Raw genomic sequence first — 19,361 nt, 5'->3', positions numbered from 1 at the left:
AAATGAATTTTTGAAAAAAGCAAAACATTTTTCGTATAATTATGTAGAAATTGGTCTAACGATTTAGTTTGACCATCTTTCGTTTGTAACATTTCAAAATCTTTTTTTAACAAAATAAATTGAAAAGAAAACATTAAAGTGGGTCATATTAGTTTGCAATGTAACATAAAAAAGCAAATTGTTGAATTAATTTATTCAGCGATAAAATATTGAAAAGGAAAGAATATTTTTTGTTTTATTTTCATTTCAAAAATTATCAAACGAATTTCCTTTTGTTTTATTCTTTGTTATCGTATCCAATCAAAACTTTGATGATTTATCTGATTTAGTTAACAAAACCGTTTACGTTTCTTCTTTTCATTTGTTTGAAATTCTCTTAGCTTCACCGTCACGCAAAAAATTAATCAACGTACGTCTCAGTGCGTTTTCTTCCTAAACATTTCGCTGATTTTGAGTGAGAATGTTCACATGCACCGAAAAACCGCGTACTATTCAAGTTTCAAACAATTCTTTCGACGCACTCAGCATGGAATAGTAGACTGCATACCAGCTTCGAATTTTTTTAATGAGTGCAGCTCGGGAGATGTAACAATCTCAAACCAATACTCGCGAAGTCCCCCCGGAAACGATAATGTCATTAACGAAAACGAGTCGCTGCACGATTAAAATCCTTCATATAACTTGCGTTTACGTATGCTTCTTGACCCTACTTCTGACTCTGGATCAATAAAATCGACAGGTCGACTGGAAAGTGGTCCTTTCAGTTGAAGTAGTCTTTTCAACTGTTTGTCCCATGTTCATGACCTTCCAAACGTCAGACGCGATCCCAGCTGTCAGACATGCCGAATGAATTGAACGAGTGATTTGTACTTTCCATCAATCGGATATATTTGTTTTTCCCCTTTCTTACTTTTTTCTTTGTTTGAAGTCACTATTTAACGAAACAATTGACGAAACAATATCTTCAGCAACTACAATTCAACAATGAAAGTCTAGAACAGGTATGGTCGATCGGCGAATTCGTCTTAAACGCACTCACATTTTATGTCAAAATAATATGAAAATGAGTGCGTTTAAGTACGAAAATCAAATTTTTATGTCCTCCGGGCGGACATACCTGTTTTACACTTTCATTGCAATTCAAGACCTCATTCGACTTCGATTGGTAGAAATTTCAAGAAAAAGTCTGAAAACTTAGGCTTCATTAGAACTTCTTGTAATTAGCAAATTGTAAAGCTTCATTCTTTTTTGAACCCACGTTCCAAATTCGCCAAAATCTAACTGTGTGCGTCTGTTTCGCTCATTAAACACTGTCGATTTGGGACCTTTAATTTGACAGATCTAGTTTCATGCCTGGAGTGCGTTGACAGAATATGCAATCAACTTGAACATAAAATCGATTTTGTTTTATTTTTAAAAGTGACACACATAAGACACACACCCAACTATCTAAAGACATTTTAGAACAATTTTATAAAATGAAAAATGACATAGCAATTGATGGTACAAAAAGTTAAATTGTTTGATTTTCTTAGTCGTATGCCGTATGTCTCCGAGGCATGATATGACCTTGTTTTTGAAAAATTACAGTAGGTACAGTCGTATCACGCCTCTGGTTAATGTTGCAACACAATATTTTTTTTTTGTTAGCTGTGAACTGGAATCGACAGTTCGGAGTTTTTATTTCTTTCGTTTTTAATTTTGTAAAATATATTTTTCAATGTAATTTCTTTTAGTGATTATGTTAATTGAATTAATTTGTCACAAGAAACACGTATAATTAGCCTAGTTCACACTTGCGCCTTTTAGATATATTTGGTGTATAACGCGAAGCATATTATTATATAATACGTTTGTCATAGATAATTTATTGTCCTATACGCCGATAATATTGATTCAGTAGTCTAAAATGTGTAGATCTGAAATACGTAGATTTCGAACTATTTCCTAACTATAACGAACGGAATTAATTTTTGGCGATACAATAAGTTTTCGGTGGCATGTCAATAATAGTGAATTACTTTGAATTGTGCTTCGGTTTCATTGTACGAATAAATGAATGCCAAGCTAATAACCTTTAGTCTCAGTTGATCAGTTGAAAAGTGAAATTAAAAATTCCATTGTTATGTACAATATGATGAAACAAAGGATTGATGTTATGCACACGACGTACATAAATCCTTGTCTGATGGGATAAGGAATCTGCAAGCAAGATTGTACTGCTAGAGTTCCAACTGTCGCCTATAGCGATAAAATACCTTATCAATATAAGGAAGTATGTAAGGCACTCATACTAATACTCGTGCAAGCTCTTGTGTACGTACATACCTACTATATTTTCCCTGTAGCAGTAATGCACTATTATAACTGCACGAGGAAACAGTGAAGGAAAATATTCAACGACTAAGCATGTTACGTTATATGCACAACAGGCTTATTGGCGGCTTAAGTGCACGGGCTCTGTACCGATCATTCATATATTTTATCGAATTAATTAAAGAAATCAAACTTACACTTTCGCTCCTGGGACTTAATACATGATATTATATTAAATACAGACGGCGCTAGATGCGCTTATGGATATCGTAACATTTTTTGAGACTGTAAGATTACTAATAGTCAATTAGGACACATTTATGATGGTTTTCGTGACTAAGTGAATTTGATTTGTCAATCGCAGCGGTACAGCGGTAATGTTTCAGTCGCGTCTATTACTAGACATAATGCCCTCCGGCTATTAATGTTTTTTCTGTACTTACATTTTCAGCAACAAAAAAAAAATCACGAGTCGCAGAAACTTAATTTTTTTAAACAATTTTTTGTTAACTGTTAACAGAAATTGAATAATTTGGGTTGCTTCAACTTTATTTACATTAAAAAATGTAAAGAGAAAAGTTCTAATTTAATCCAAGGATGTAAACTTTTGGGAAGGTAAAGCCAATCGCAATTTTATTACATACGCGGTAGAGAATTTTAAATAAAGTAAATACTCACCACAACATGGCAACGATAGTTGATTATTATCATCAACAAAGTTGATTTGGAAGAAAATTTCGCCATATTATCATCAAAAGTTGAGTGCCAACAGCGCATCTGTTGAGTTAACGCTACCTTACTATACACATCCTTGATTTAATTTTGTCAATTTTATCTGACGACAGGCTTTTCATTTTATTCGTACAATCTATAGTGCACAACACACGCCATACGTAACAATGAATTTATTCCGTAAAGCTTTGCACAATTTTATACCTATTTTTTCTTCAATCAAAATGCATCACAACCATTCAGAAATAGCCATGTGTACAATTCCCATCTGTCCCATGTGCATTGAACACCCTCTATGTCCATCGATAATATATATATATTCATTATGTGCTTATTTAATGACATGATTTTATGAAATTCGATTTACCGCTTTTATTTCCCTGAATTGTTATCGTAGTTGATATTAGTGAATTGGTATTATCATTCAATTCGATTCTTACTTTTGTTTTTTTTTGGTTTAAATTTTAATTTTAAATATTAAACGATCAATGTTGCATTCAAATTCATTTTCATACAAAATCAGACACAAATATCTCATCAAATTTTATTAGCGACCAAACCAAAATATAGTATATGAAGTCGTGGCGATTTTATTAGAAAAACAGACATTTTTCTCATTATTTCTTCGGTTCAATTGTTTGTTTGTTTACCTCTTCTGTTCCCATATAATTTTCACAATTTTATTGTTGGTGAATTAATTTCTTTGACAAATTGCAAACTAAATTAATGATCGAAAAGAAGAACAAAAAAAATATTTTTTTTATCGATTGAATGAACAAGTCTAATGATCAAGGTCAATTTTGCTCTATAAATTACCATTTGCTTAATTGAACCTACACATAGAGAAAGGAAAAAAACAAAAACCGACACCCGATTCTTACTAAACAATGAAATAACGAAGCTCTTGCGATTGAAACTATGTTATTCCATTGCTACTACCCTTTATAAAATAACTCACTCGTTAGACCATATTTTTCTTTCTCTCTGTAATGGTTCACTCAGATCACTGGAGTACGATTGACATGACGAAAAGAGAAACAATGAACTCTTAGTACCATATAGCAATGATCAAAGGCATGATACGTCCGAATGGCTGATAAACAATGTTGCTCATCTGGAATGTTAGGTTGAGTGACTGTTTGGGCCGACTGACTACGCTGCATTAATTACGGTCTCCACGTTAGAGCCGTTTTATTTTAATAGATCGGATCCACGACATCACATATTATATTATTAGATTAATCCCATAATATATACCTATATATGCATTGATAGACAACACGATCATTTATTACAATAAACAGCTATGTGTATGGCCTTTAAGTGAAACCGACAAATTATCAAATTATTTAATTAATTAATCATCCAATCAAATCTAAGACATTATTATTAACTAAAACCCATGTTGCACGCTGCATCTCGTCTCACGGGATTCAATCAACAATAAAAAAAACTTTGTCTGACCACAAAAACCTATTCCGAAAATGAAAACCAAAAACCTAACAATTAAACCAGACCCAGACGATGTTCAAATGCAATTTATCCAAGACGATGAATCGATAAAGACCGACATGTACGACGAGGAATGTTCACCCGGCGATTCGAAGCAACCGAGTGTTGACTGGAATGCTGGACAGGAATTCGTTGAACGCAAACACTTGGCCTCGTCCGAAGATTTAGACATTGATAGCCAACTGTCTTTCGATAATGATGATGGCAAAGCTTGTGCATTGCCGACAGACACAACTGATACAGTCCATTTACCGAGCACCACTGATACTCAATCAATCAAACAATTAAAGCAGGGAATGAATCTGAATTTGAATAAACCAGAACGAACGCCAACCACACTCAAACATCAAAGTACGTCTCCGTTCGATGTGCAAAATAGCGACAGATCGCCGGATGCGCATGCACGACATCGAAGTGAAGCGCCTAGCCTGAAATTAGTTATTGGTCGTAAGGAATTAAAGACTAGCGATGCGGCCGCGATATCAGAAAGTCGATTAACGGTGTACGGTACGCAGGATGTTGAAATATCTATAACGTCTCAGTCAAAGATCAGTTTGACAACCGTTCATGGAACAAAAGAAGAGACTGATAATAGTCAAATTATTGTGACGGATCATCGAGAAGAAAAGAAACAGAATAAAACATACCGTGGTTATGATTCCGGAACAGACACAAATTCGTTGGAACGAGACAAAAAGCGAGACGATTCCATTAGTTTCAGCAAGAAGAAAATCGTATATCTGTGCGAAAGCGCCGATTCCAACAGTGAGTCACCAGCTTCAGATCACAGTGTTTCTCATCATATATCCGACACGGGTATATCAGTTACCCGAGGAACGTTTACCGAAACTGCCACCGACGTTCCCACAACGTCGGATAACCAGAGTGATAGACATCGTCAGGTAGTGATCACCGATGCGCTTGACGTTGAAGTCGAAGAATTTGAGTTAACTGACGCTGGACTGAGCCCAATACAGCCCGATGAGGTTGATGCATTCGCAAATGTGTTCAGTACCGACGATTCAGGGTACACAAATATCGGTACCAGTCCTGTCGAATTCGACGAAAACCCGTCTATCGATACTTCAGAAGCAGCGACATTGACCGATAAAGTCGAACTTAAAGATGCCTCAAATAGCCCCTTAGATATAAATGAAGAGATATTGATGGAACGGGGTGGAGTAAAGGCCAAAATTAAGGTTTTAGAAGAAAATTCACTGAAGATGAAAAAGCTTGCAGAATCGTCACCGCAAAAGAAACCGATTCAGAAAGATACTGAAGTTCCAAATGTAAAGGCAGAACCGACTAGCACAGCAATAAATCAAGTCGATGAAGATGGTATTCTGAAAGACTCAATACCACCGATTCAAGAAGTTATCATGACAATTGAAAAGAGAATTGCTAGCGAAGTCATACCAAAAAAAGTTTCGTTCGTTGAGCGAGAATTGTCACCGAGAAAGTACAAACATGAACCGGCCACTATTGCAGACATAGAAAGTCAAATACTCCACTTCGACGTCCAAGCAAAGCCAGTGCGAGAGGTGTCCGATGTAAACGTTACCAAACCGGTGCCAACCATTATAGGAAGTGACGAAACAGATCGAATAAGACGAGAAAGTCTTGAAGCCATAGAAGAGCCTATTTGCGAGAAAATCTGCATTAAAAAGAAAATAGTGCCGCTTGCACTCAACGAAGAGTGGGATGATTTGGACAAAATAGATGAAGACAAGATGCATGATGTTAGTGTAAACAAATCAGAAAACGCTCAACACAGCAAATCAAGCATTCATGAACCAAGAATTAAGACAATTCAATTAGTAAATCAAGTTACAATAAATAGAGTAAGCTCCAACACAAAGTACGTGGAGCTTCTTTACGATTCGAAGAACAATTTTGACAATGTTACAATGACATTTGCTAAAACTGAATCTTCTTCAAAGGAATTCGATTTAATCAATTCCAGACACAAAGAAACCAGATCCACAACGGTGACTACTGTCTCGCCTGTAAGCGAGGAGCGAGCATTCACAAAAACTCGCGAGGAAGCTGAAAGTAATATTATGACCGAAACGAACGAAAAGCATTCTCACACAAAATCAGAGCAAAGAATTAGCACACCCCAGAATATAGTAGATACCGTATACGATGCGATGAATGACGAAAAAAGCATTGATATTTCAAAAAATATCACTGGAGCTATAAGTTTAATCGAAACTTTGAAACAAGACATTGACACTTTGTCTTCTATAAAAACAGAAGCATCAACGGCCGCTGGAAGCGAAAATATTTTAAATGAATCAGTAGAATCGCCACAATCATCCAAAGAGCCATCTGAATCTGAAGAAGAGCCGGTATCTATAATCACAAAAGACCAAATCACACCAACAGACACAATACAAATACCACAAAATGAAAATAAGGTCTTCGAAAAAACCATTCCAACCTCTCCTACAGCATACAACCCCTCCAAGGCAACTGACACTGAAATATTTACTAAAAGATTAACTTCTAAGATAACAGAGTCTGTTGTTCTGAAGTCTGAAGAAACAAAAGTGATTTCTAAAGGAATTCCTGAATCTCCGGATTCACCTACAGCTCCACTTATTGACGATAAGAAAGAAGTAGCTCCATCTCGAATTAAAGATGATTCTTTACAGTCTAAACCAGAGGACAGATCGGGAAAAGTTAGCCCAGTTGATGACAAAAAGTCTTTAGACTCACCAAAAGATATTTCTGATAAGCCACTAACTGACTTTGTGACTTCTAAGATAACACAGTCTGTTGTTGTGAAGACCGAAGAAGCAAAAGTGATTTCTAAGGAAATTGCTGAATCTCCGGATTCACCTACAGCTCCAGTTGTTGACGATAAGAAAGCATTAGCTCCATCTCCAATTAAAGGTGATTCTTTACAATCTAAACCAGAGGACAAATCGGAAAAAGCTAGCCCAGTTGATGACAAAAAGTCTTTAGATTCACAAACAGATATTTCTGATAAGCCACTAACTGACTTTGTGACTTCTAAGATAACACAGTCTGTTGTTGTGAAGACCGAAGAAGCAAAAGTGATTTCTAAGGAAATTCCTGAATCTCTGGATTCACCTACAGTTCCAGTTATTGACGACAAGAAAGAATTAGCTCCATCTCCAATTAAAGACGATTCTTTACAATCTAAACCAGAGGACAGATCGGAAAAAGTTAGCCCAGTTGATGACAAAAAGTCTTTAGACTCACCAAAAGATATTTCTGATAAGCTACTAACTGACTTTGTGACTTCTGAGATAACACAGTCAGTTGTTGTGAAGAGCGAAGAAACAAAAGTGATTTCTAAGGAAATTCCTGAATCTCCGTATTTACCTACAGCTCCAGTTATTGACGATAAGAAAGAATTAGCTCCATCTCCAATTAAACGTGATTCTTTACAATCTAAACCAGAGGACAAATCGGAAAAAGCTAGCCCAGTTGATGACAAAAAGTCTTTAGATTCACAAACAGATATTTCTGATAAGCTACTAACTGACTTTGTGACTTCTGAGATAACACAGTCAGTTGTTGTGAAGAGCGAAGAAACAAAAGTGATTTCTAAGGAAATTCCTGAATCTCCGTATTTACCTACAGCTCCAGTTATTGACGATAAGAAAGAATTAGCTCCATCTCCAATTAAAGGTGATTCTTTACAATCTAAACCAGAGGACAAATCGGAAAAAGCTAGCCCAGTTGATGACAAAAAGTCTTTAGATTCACAAACAGATATTTCTGATAAGCCACTAACTGACTTTGTGACTTCTAAGATAACACAGTCTGTTGTTGTGAAGACCGAAGAAACAAAAGTGATTTCTAAGGAAATTCCCGAATCTCCGGATTCACCTACAGCTCCAGTTATTGACGATAAGAAAGAATTAGCTCCATCTCCAATTAAAGGTGATTCTTTACAATCTAAACCAGAGGACAAATCGGAAAAAGCTAGCCCAGTTGATGACAAAAAGTCTTTAGATTCACAAACAGATATTTCTGATAAGCCACTAACTGACTTTGTGACTTCTAAGATAACACAGTCTGTTGTTGTGAAGACCGAAGAAGCAAAAGTGATTTCTAAGGAAATTCCTGAATCTCCGTATTCACCTACAGCTCCAGTTATTGACGATAAGAAAGAATTAGCTCCATCTCCAATTAAAGGTGATTCTTTACAATCTAAACCAGAGGACAAATCGGAAAAAGCTAGCCCAGTTGATGACAAAAAGTCTTTAGATTCACAAACAGATATTTCTGATAAGCCACTAACTGACTTTGTGACTTCTAAGATAACACAGTCTGTTGTTGTGAAGACCGAAGAAACAAAAGTGATTTCTAAGGAAATTCCCGAATCTCCGGATTCACCTACAGCTCCAGTTATTGACGATAAGAAAGAATTAGCTCCATCTCCAATTAAAGGTGATTCTTTACAATCTAAACCAGAGGACAAATCGGAAAAAGCTAGCCCAGTTGATGACAAAAAGTCTTTAGATTCACAAACAGATATTTCTGATAAGCCACTAACTGACTTTGTGACTTCTAAGATAACACAGTCTGTTGTTGTGAAGACCGAAGAAACAAAAGTGATTTCTAAGGAAATTCCTGAATCTCTGGATTCACCTACAGTTCCAGTTATTGACGACAAGAAAGAATTAGCTCCATCTCCAATTAAAGACGATTCTTTACAATCTAAACCAGAGGACAAATCGGAAAAAGCTAGCCCAGTTGATGACAAAAAGTCTTTAGATTCACAAACAGATATTTCTGATAAGCCACTAACTGACTTTGTGACTTCTAAGATAACACAGTCTGTTGTTGTGAAGACCGAAGAAACAAAAGTGATTTCTAAGGAAATTCCTGAATCTCCGTATTCACCTACAGCTCCAGCTATTGACGATAAGAAAGAATTAGCTCCATCTCCAATTAAAGGTGATTCTTTACAATCTAAACCAGAGGACAAATCGGAAAAAGCTGGCCCAGTTTATGACAAAAAGTCTTTAGATTCACAAACAGATATTTCTGATAAGCCACTAACTGACTTTGTGACTTCTAAGATAACACAGTCTGTTGTTGTGAAGACCGAAGAAACAAAAGTGATTTCTAAGGAAATTCCTGAATCTCCGTATTCACCTACAGCTCCAGTTATTGACGATAAGAAAGAATTAGCTCCATCTCCAATTAAACGTGATTCTTTACAATCTAAACCAGAGGACAAATCGGAAAAAGTCAGCCCAGCTGATGACAAAAAGTCTTTAGACTCACCAAAAGATATTTCTGATAAGCCACTAACCGACTTTGTGACTTCTAAGATAACACAGTCTGTTGTTGTGAAGACCGAAGAAACAAAAGTGATTTCTAAGGAAATTCCTGAATCTCCGGATTCACCTACAGCTCCAGTTATTGACGATAAGAAAGAATTGGCTCCATCTCCAATTAAAGACGATTCTTTACAATCTAAACCAGCAGACAAATCGGAAGAAGTTAGCCCAGTTGATGACAAAAAGTCTTTAGACTCACCAAAAGATATTTCTGATAAGCCACTAACTGACTTTGTGACTTCTAAGATAACACAGTCTGTTGTTGTGAAGACCGAAGAAACAAAAGTGATTTCTAAGGAAATTCCTGAATCTCCGGATTCACCTACAGCTCCAGTTATTGACGATAAGAAAGAATTGGCTCCATCTCCAATTAAAGACGATTCTTTACAATCTAAACCAGCAGACAAATCGGAAGAAGTTAGCCCAGTTGATGACAAAAAGTCTTTAGACTCACCAAAAGATATTTCTGATAAGCCACTAACTGACTTTGTGACTTCTAAGATAACACAGTCTGTTGTTGTGAAGACCGAAGAAACAAAAGTGATTTCTAAGGAAATTCATGAATCTCCGGATTCACCTACAGCTCCAGTTATTGACGATAAGAAAGATTTAGCTCCATCTCCAATTAAACACGATTCTTTACAATCTAAACCAGCGGACAAATCGGAAAAAGTTAGCCCAGTTGATGACAAAAAGTCTTTAGACTCACCAAAAGATATTTCTGATAAGCCACTAACTGACTTTGTGACTTCTAAGATAACACAGTCTGTTGTTGTGAAGACCGAAGAAACAAAAGTGATTTCTAAGGAAATTCCTGAATCTCCGGATTCACCTACAGCTCCAGTTATTGACGATAAGAAAGCATTAGCTCCATCTCCAATTAAAGACGATTCTTTACAATCTAAACCAGCTGACAAATCGGAAAAAGTTAGCCCAGTTGATGACAAAAAGTCTTTAGACTCACCAAAAGATATTTCTGATAAGCCACTAACTGACTTTGTGACTTCTAAGATAACACAGTCTGTTGTTGTGAAGACCGAAGAAACAAAAGTGATTTCTAAGGAAATTCCTGAATCTCCGGCTTCACCTACAGCTCCAGTTATTGACGATAAGAGAGAATTAGCTCCATCTCCAATTAAAGACGATTCTTTACAATCTAAACCAGCAGACAAATCGGAAGAAGTCAGCCCAGTTGATGGCAAAAAGTCTTTAGACTCACCAAAAGATATTTCTGATAAGCCACTAACTGACTTTGTGACTTCTAAGATAACACAGTCTGTTGTTGTGAAGACCGAAGAAACAAAAGTGATTTCTAAGGAAATTCCTGAATCTCCGGATTCACCTACAGCTCCAGTTATTGACGATAAGAGAGAATTAGCTCCATCTCCAATTAAGGACGATTCTTTACAATCTAAACCAGCAGACAAATCGGAAGAAGTTAGCCCAGTTGATGACAAAAAGTCTTTAGACTCACCAAAAGATATTTCTGATAAGCCACTAACTGACTTTGTGACTTCTAAGATAACACAGTCTGTTGTTGTGAAGAGCGAAGAAACAAAAGTGATTTCTAAGGAAATTCCTGAATCTCCGGATTCACCTACAGCTCCAGTTATTGACGATAAGAAAGAATTAGCTCCATCTCCAATTAAAGACGATTCTTTACAATCTAAACCAGCAGACAAATCGGAAGAAGTTAGCCCAGTTGATGACAAAAAGTCTTTAGACTCACCAAAAGATATTTCTGATAAGCCACTAACTGACTTTGTGACTTCTAAGATAACACAGTCTGTTGTTGTGAAGACCGAAGAAACAAAAGTGATTTCTAAGCAAATTCCTGAATCTCCGGATTCACCTACAGCTCCAGTTATTGACGATCAGAAAGCATTAGCTCCATCTCCAATTAAAGACGATTCTTTACAATCTAAACCAGCGGACAAATCGGAAGAAGTTAGCCCAGTTGATGACAAAAAGTCGTTAGACTCACCAAAAGATATTTCTGATAGGACACTAACTGACTTTGTGACTTCTAAGATAACACAGTCTGTTGTTGTGAAGACCGAAGAAACAAAAGTGATTTCTAAGGAAATTCCTGAATCTCCGGATTCACCTACAGCTCCAGTTATTGACGATAAGAAAGAATTAGCTCCATCTCCAATTAAACGTGATTCTTTACAATCTAAACCAGAGGACAAATCGGAAAAAGTCAGCCCAGTTGATGACAAAAAGTCTTTAGACTCACCAAAAGATATTTCTGATAAGCCACTAACTGACTTTGTGACTTCTAAGATACCACAGTCTGTTGTTGTGAAGACCGAAGAAACAAAAGTGATTTCTAAGGAAATTCCTGAATCTCCGGATTCACCTACAGCTCCAGTTATTGACGATAAGAAAGAATTAGCTCCATCTCCAATTAAAGACGATTCTTTACAATCTAAACCAGCAGACAAACCGGAAGAAGTTAGCCCAGTTGATGACAAAAAGTCATTAGACTCACCAAAAGATATTTCTGATAAGCAACTAACTGACTTTGTGACTTCTAAGATAACACAGTCTGTTGTTGTGAAGACCGAAGAAACAAAAGTGATTTCTAAGGAAATTCCTGAATCTCCGGATTTACCTACAGCTCCAGTTATTGACGATAAGAAAGAATTAGCTCAATCTCCAATTAAAGACGATTCTTTACAATCTAAACCAGCGGACAAATCGGAAAAAGTTAGCCCAGTTGATAACAAAAAGTCTTTAGACTCACCAAAAGATATTTCTGATAAGCCACTAACTGACTTTGTGACTTCTAAGATAACACAGTCTGTTGTTGTGAAGACCGAAGAAACAAAAGTGATTTCTAAGGAAATTCCTGAATCTCCGGATTCACCTACAGCTCCAGTTATTGACGATAAGAAAGCATTAGCTCCATCTCCAATTAAAGACGATTCTTTACAATCTAAACCAGCGGACAAATCGGAAAAAGTTGGCCCAGTTGATGACAAAAAGTCTAAAGACTCACCAAAAGATATTTCTGATAAGCCACTAACTGACTTTGTGACTTCTAAGATAACACAGTCTGTTGTTGTGAAGACCGAAGAAACAAAAGTGATTTCTAAGGAAATTCCTGAATCTCCGGATTCACCTACAGCTCCAGTTATTGACGATAAGAAAGAATTAGCTCCATCTCCAATTAAAGACGATTCTTTACAATATAAACCAGCAGACAAATCGGAAGAAGTTAGCCCATTTGATGACAAAAAGTCTTTAGACTCACCAAAAGATATTTCTGATAAGCCACTAACTGACTTTGTGACTTCTAAGATAACACAGTCTGTTGTTGTGAAGACCGAAGAAACAAAAGTGATTTCTAAGGAAATTCCTGAATCTCCGGATTCACCTACAGCTCCAGTTATTGACGATAAGAAAGAATTAGCTCCATCTCCAAATAAAGACGATTCTTTACAATATAAACCAGCAGACAAATCGGAAGAAGTTAGCCCATTTGATGACAAAAAGTCTATAGACTCACCAAAAGATATTTCTGATAAGCCACTAACTGACTTTGTGACTTCTAAGATAACACAGTCTGTTGTTGTGAAGACCGAAGAAACAAAAGTGATTTCTAAGGAAATTCCTGAATCTCCGGATTCGCCCACACCTCCAGTTATTGACGATAAGAAAGAATTAGCTCCATATCCAATTAAAGACGATTCTTTACAATCTAAACCAGCAGACAAATCGGAAGAAGTTAGCCCAGTTGATGACAAAAAGTCGTTAGACTCACCAAAAGATATTTCTGATAAGACACTAACTGACTTTGTGACTTCTAAGATAACACAGTCTGTTGTTGTGAAGACCGAAGAAACAAAAGTGATTTCTAAGGAAATTCCTGAATCTCCGGATTCACCTACAGCTCCAGTTATTGACGATAAGAAAGAATTAGCTCCATCTCCAATTAAAGACGATTCTTTACAATCTAAACCAGCAGACAAATCGGAAGAAGTTAGCCCAGTTGATGACAAAAAGTCTTTAGACTCACCAAAAGATATTTCTGATAAGCCACTAACTGACTTTGTGACTTCTAAGATAACACAGTCTATTGTTGTGAAGACCGAAGCAACAAAAGTGATTTCTAAGGAAATTCCTGAATTTCCGGATTCACCTACAGCTCCAGTTATTGACGATAAGAAAGAATTAGCTCCATCTCCAATTAAAGACGATTCTTTACAATCTAAACCAGCAGACAAATCGGAAGAAGTTAGCCCAGTTGATGACAAAAAGTCTTTAGACTCACCAAAAGATATTTCTGATAAGTCACTAACTGACTTTGTGACTTCTAAGATAACACAGTCTGTTGTTGTGAAGAGCGAAGAAACAAAAGTGATTTCTAAGGAAATTCCTGAATCTCTGGATTCACCTACAGCTCCAGTTATTGACGATAAGAAAGCATTAGCTCCATCCCCAATTAAAGATGATTCTTTACAATCTAAACCAGAGGACAAATCGGAAAAATTTAGCCCAGTTGATGACATAAAGTCGTTAGACTCACCAAAAGATATTTCTGATAAGCCACTAACTGACTTTGTGACTTCTAAGATAACACAGTCTGTTGTTGTGAAGACCGAAGAAACAAAAGTGATTTCTAAAGAAATTCCTGAATCTCCGGATTCACCTACAGCTCCAGTTATTGACGATAAGAAAGAATTAGCTCCATCTCCAATTAAAGATGATTCTTTACAATCTAAACCAGATGATAAATCGGAAAAAGTCAGCCCAGTTGATGACAAAAAGTCTTTAGACTCACCAAAAGATATTTCTGATAAGCCACTAACTGACTTTGTGACTTCTAAGAAAACAGAGTCTGTTGTTGTGAAGAACGAAGAAACAAAAGTGATTTCTAAGGAAATTCCTGAATCTCCGGATTCACCTACAGCTCCATTTATTGACGATAAGAAAGAATTAGCTCCATCTCCAATTAAAGATGATTCTTTACAATCTAAACCAGAGGACAAATCGGAAAAACTTAGCCCAGTTGATGACAAAAAGTCTTTAGACTCACCAAAAGCTATTTCTGATAAGCCACTAACTGACTTTGTGACTTCTAAGATAACACAGTCTGTTGTTGTGAAGACCGAAGAAACAAAAGTGATTTCTATGGAATCTCCTGAATCTCCGGATTCACCTACAGCTCCAGTTATTGATGATAAGAAAGAATTAGCTTCATCTCCAATTAAAGATGATTCTCTACAATCTAAACCAGCTGACAAATCGGAAAAAGTTAGCCCAGTTGATGACAAAAAGACTATAGACTCACCAAAAGATATCTCTGATAAGCCACTAACTGACTTTGTGACTTCTAAGATAACACAGTCTGTTGTTGTGAAGACCGAAGAAACAAAAGTGATTTCTAAGGAAATTCCTGAATCTCCGGATTCACCTACAGCTCCAGTTATTGACGATAAGAAAGAATTAGCTCCATCTCCAATTAAACGTGATTCTTTACAATCTAAACCAGAGGACAAATCGGAAAAAGTCAGCCCAGTTGATGACAAAAAGTCTTTAGACTCACCAAAAGATATTTCTGATAAGCCACTAACTGACTTTGTGACTTCTAAGATAACACAGTCTGTTGTTGTGAAGACCGAAGAAACAAAAGTGATTTCTAAGGAAATTCCTGAATCTCCGGATTCACCTACAGCTCCAGTTATTGACGATAAGAAAGAATTAGCTCCATCTCCAATTAAACGTGATTCTTTACAATCTAAACCAGAGGACAAATCGGAAAAAGTCAGCCCAGTTGATGACAAAAAGTCTTTAGACTCACCAAAAGATATTTCTGATAAGCCACTAACTGACTTTGTGACTTCTAAGATAACACAGTCTGTTGTTGTGAAGACCGAAGAAACAAAAGTGATTTCTAAGGAAATTCCTGAATCTCCGGATTCACCTACAGCTCCAGTTATTGACGATAAGAAAGAATTAGCTCCATCTCCAATTAAAGACGGTTCTTTACAATCTAAACCAGCAGACAAACCGGAAGAAGTTAGCCCAGTTGATGACAAAAAGTCTTTAGACTCACCAAAAGATATTTCTGATAAGCCACTAACTGACTTTGTGACTTCTAAGATAACACAGTCTGTTGTTGTGAAGACCGAAGAAACAAAAGTGATTTCTAAGGAAATTCCTGAATCTCCGGATTCACCTACAGCTCCAGTTATTGACGATAAGAAAGAATTAGCTCCATCTCCAATTAAAGACGATTCTTTACAATCTAAACCAGCAGACAAATCGGAAGAAGTTAGCCCAGTTGATGACAAAAAGTCTTTAGACTCACCAAAAGATATTTCTGATAAGCCACTAACTGACTTTGTGACTTCTAAGATAACACAGTCTGTTGTTGTGAAGACCGAAGAAACAAAAGTGATTTCTAAGGAAATTCCTGAATCTCCGGATTCACCTACAGCTCCAGTTATTGACGATAAGAAAGAATTAGCTCCATCTCCAATTAAAGACGATTCTTTACAATCTAAACCAGCAGACAAATCGGAAGAAGTTAGCCCAGTTGATGACAAAAAGTACTTTAGACTCACCAAAAGATATTTCTGATAAGCCACTAACTGACTTTGTGACTTCTAAGATAACACAGTCTGTTGTTGTGAAGACTGAAGAAACAAAAGTGATTTCTAAGGAAATTCCTGAATCTCCGGATTCACCTACAGCTCCAGTTATTGACGATAAGAAAGAATTAGCTCCATCTCCAATTAAAGACGATTCTTTACAATCTAAACCAGCAGACAAATCGGAAGAAGTTAGCCCAGTTGATGACAAAAAGTCTTTAGACTCACCAAAAGATATTTCTGATAAGCCACTAACTGACTTTGTGACTTCTAAGATAACACAGTCTGTTGTTGTGAAGACCGAAGAAACAAAAGTGATTTCTAAGGAAATTCCTGAATCTCCGGATTCACCTACAGCTCCAGTTATTGACGATAAGAAAGCAATTAGCTCCATCTCCAATTAAAGACGATTCTTTACAATCTAAACCAGCAGACAAATCGGAAGAAGTTAGCCCAGTTGATGACAAAAAGTATTTAGACTCACCAAAAGATATTTCTGATAAGCCACTAACTGACTTTGTGACTTCTAAGATAACACAGTCTGTTGTTGTGAAGACCGAAGAAACAAAAGTGATTTCTAAGGAAATTCCTGAATCTCCGGATTCACCTACAGCTCCAGTTATTGACGATAAGAAAGAATTAGCTCCATCTCCAATTAAAGACGATTCTTTACAATCTAAACCAGCAGACAAATCGGAAAGAAGTTAGCCCAGTTGATGACAAAAAGTCTTTAGACTCACCAAAAGATATTTCTGATAAGCCACTAACTGACTTTGTGACTTCTAAGATAACACAGTCTGTTGTTGTGAAGACTGAAGAAACAAAAGTGATTTCTAAGGAAATTCCTGAATCTCCGGATTCACCTACAGCTCCAGTTATTGACGATAAGAAAGCATTAGCTCCATCTCCAATTAAAGACGATTCTTTACAATCTAAACCAGCAGACAAATCGGAAGAAGTTAGCCCAGTTGATGACAAAAAGTCTTTAGACTCACCAAAAGATATTTCTGATAAGCCACTAACTGACTTTGTGACTTCTAAGATAACACAGTCTGTTGTTGTGAAGACCGAAGAAACAAAAGTGATTTCTAAAGAAATTCCTGAATCTCCAGATTCACCTACAGCTCCAGTTATTGACGATAAGAAAGAATTAGCTCCATCTCCAATTAAAGACGATTCTTTACAATCTAAACCAGCGTACAAATCGGAAAAAGTTAGCCCAGTTGATGACAAAAAGTCTTTAGACTCACCAAAAGATATTTCTGATAAGCCACTAACTGACTTTGTGACTTCTAAGATAACACAGTCTGTTGTTGTGAAGACCGAAGAAACAAAAGTGATTTCTAAGGAAATTCCTGAATCTCCGGATTCACCTACAGCTCCAGTTATTGACGATAAGAAAGAATTAGCTCCATCTCCAATTAAAGACGATTCTTTACAATCTAAACCAGCGTACAAATCGGAAAAAGTTAGCCCAGTTGATGACAAAAAGTCTTTAGACTCACCAAAAGATATTTCTGATAAGCCACTAACTGACTTTGTGACTTCTAAGATAACACAGTCTGTTGTTGTGAAGACCGAAGAAACAAAAGTGATTTCTAAGGAAATTCCTGAATCTCCGGATTCACCTACAGCTCCAGTTATTGACGATAAGAAAGAATTAGCTCCATCTCCAATTAAAGATGATTCTTTACAATCTAAACCAGAGGACAAATCGGAAAAAGGTAGCCCAGTTGATGACAAAAAGTCTTTAGACTCACCAAAAGATATTTCTGATAAGCCACTAACTGACTTTGTGACTTCTAAGATAACACAGTCTGTTGTTGTGAAGACCGAAGAAACAAAAGTGATTTCTAAGGAAATTCTTGAATCTCCAGATTCACCTACAGCTACAGTTATTGACGATAAGAAAGAATTAGCTCCATCTCCAATTAAAGACGATTCTTTACAATCTAAACCAGAGGACAAATCGGAAAAAGTTAGCCCAGTTGATGACAAAAAGTCTTTAGACTCACCAAAAGATATTTCTGATAAGCCATTAACTGACTTTGTAACTTCTAAGATAACACAGTCTGTTGTTGTGAAGACCGAAGAAACAAAAGTGATTTCTAAGGAAATTCCTGAATCTCCAGATTCACCTACAGCTACAGTTATTGACGATAAGAAAGAATTAGCTCCATCTCCAATTAAAGATGATTCTTTACCATCTAAACCAGATGACAAATCCGAAAAGTTAGCCCAGTTGATGACAAAAAGTCTTTAGACTCACCAAAAGATATTTCTGATAAGCCACTAACTGACTTTGTAACTTCTAAGATAACACAGTCTGTTGTTGTGAAGACCGAAGAAACAAAAGTGATTTCTATGGAATCCCCTGAATCTCCGGATTCACCTACAGCTCCAGTTATTGACGATAAGAAAGAATTAGCTCCATCTCCAATTAAAGATGATTCTTTACCATCTAAACCAGATGACAAATCCGAAAAAGTTAGCCCAGTTGATGACGAAAAGTCTTTAGACTCACCAAAAGATATTTCTGATAAGCCACTAACTGACTCTGTGACTTCTAAGATAACACAGTCTGTTGTTCTGAAGACCGAAGAAACAAAAGTGATTTCTAAGGAAATTCTTGAATCTCCAGATTCACCTACAGCTCCAGTTATTGACGATAAGAAAGAATTAGCTCCATCTCCAATTAAAGATGATTCTTTACCATCTAAACCAGAGGACAAATCCGAAAAAGTTAGCCCAGTTGATGACAAAAAGTCTTTAGACTCACCAAAAGATATTTCTGATAAGCCATTAACTGACTTTGTAACTTCTAAGATAACACAGTCTGTTGTTGTGAAGACCGAAGAAACAAAAGTGATTT

The 19,361-nt window shown here is 36.5% G+C and overlaps 1 protein-coding gene across 1 annotated transcript in view; it reads left to right on the top strand.

Annotated features, from left to right (window-relative positions):
• Nucleotides 1-4,500: 4,500 nt before the first annotated feature.
• Nucleotides 4,501-19,361, top strand: part of LOC119077204 (titin-like) — a 47,419-nt gene continuing 32,558 nt past the window's right edge. Inside the window, exons 1-5 of the mRNA XM_037184387.1 lie at nucleotides 4,501-16,424; nucleotides 16,534-16,803; nucleotides 16,847-17,192; nucleotides 17,236-18,744; nucleotides 18,888-19,235. Coding sequence (XP_037040282.1) covers nucleotides 4,533-16,424; nucleotides 16,534-16,803; nucleotides 16,847-17,192; nucleotides 17,236-18,744; nucleotides 18,888-19,235 — 14,365 coding nt within the window. The 5' untranslated portion in view covers nucleotides 4,501-4,532. The remainder of the gene's footprint in view (nucleotides 16,425-16,533; nucleotides 16,804-16,846; nucleotides 17,193-17,235; nucleotides 18,745-18,887; nucleotides 19,236-19,361) is intronic.

Source organism: Bradysia coprophila, unplaced genomic scaffold (assembly GCF_014529535.1).
Source record: "Bradysia coprophila strain Holo2 unplaced genomic scaffold, BU_Bcop_v1 contig_232, whole genome shotgun sequence".
Taxonomy (NCBI): Eukaryota; Metazoa; Arthropoda; class Insecta; order Diptera; family Sciaridae; genus Bradysia; species Bradysia coprophila.
This window is presented reverse-complemented; position numbering and strand designations above follow the sequence as displayed.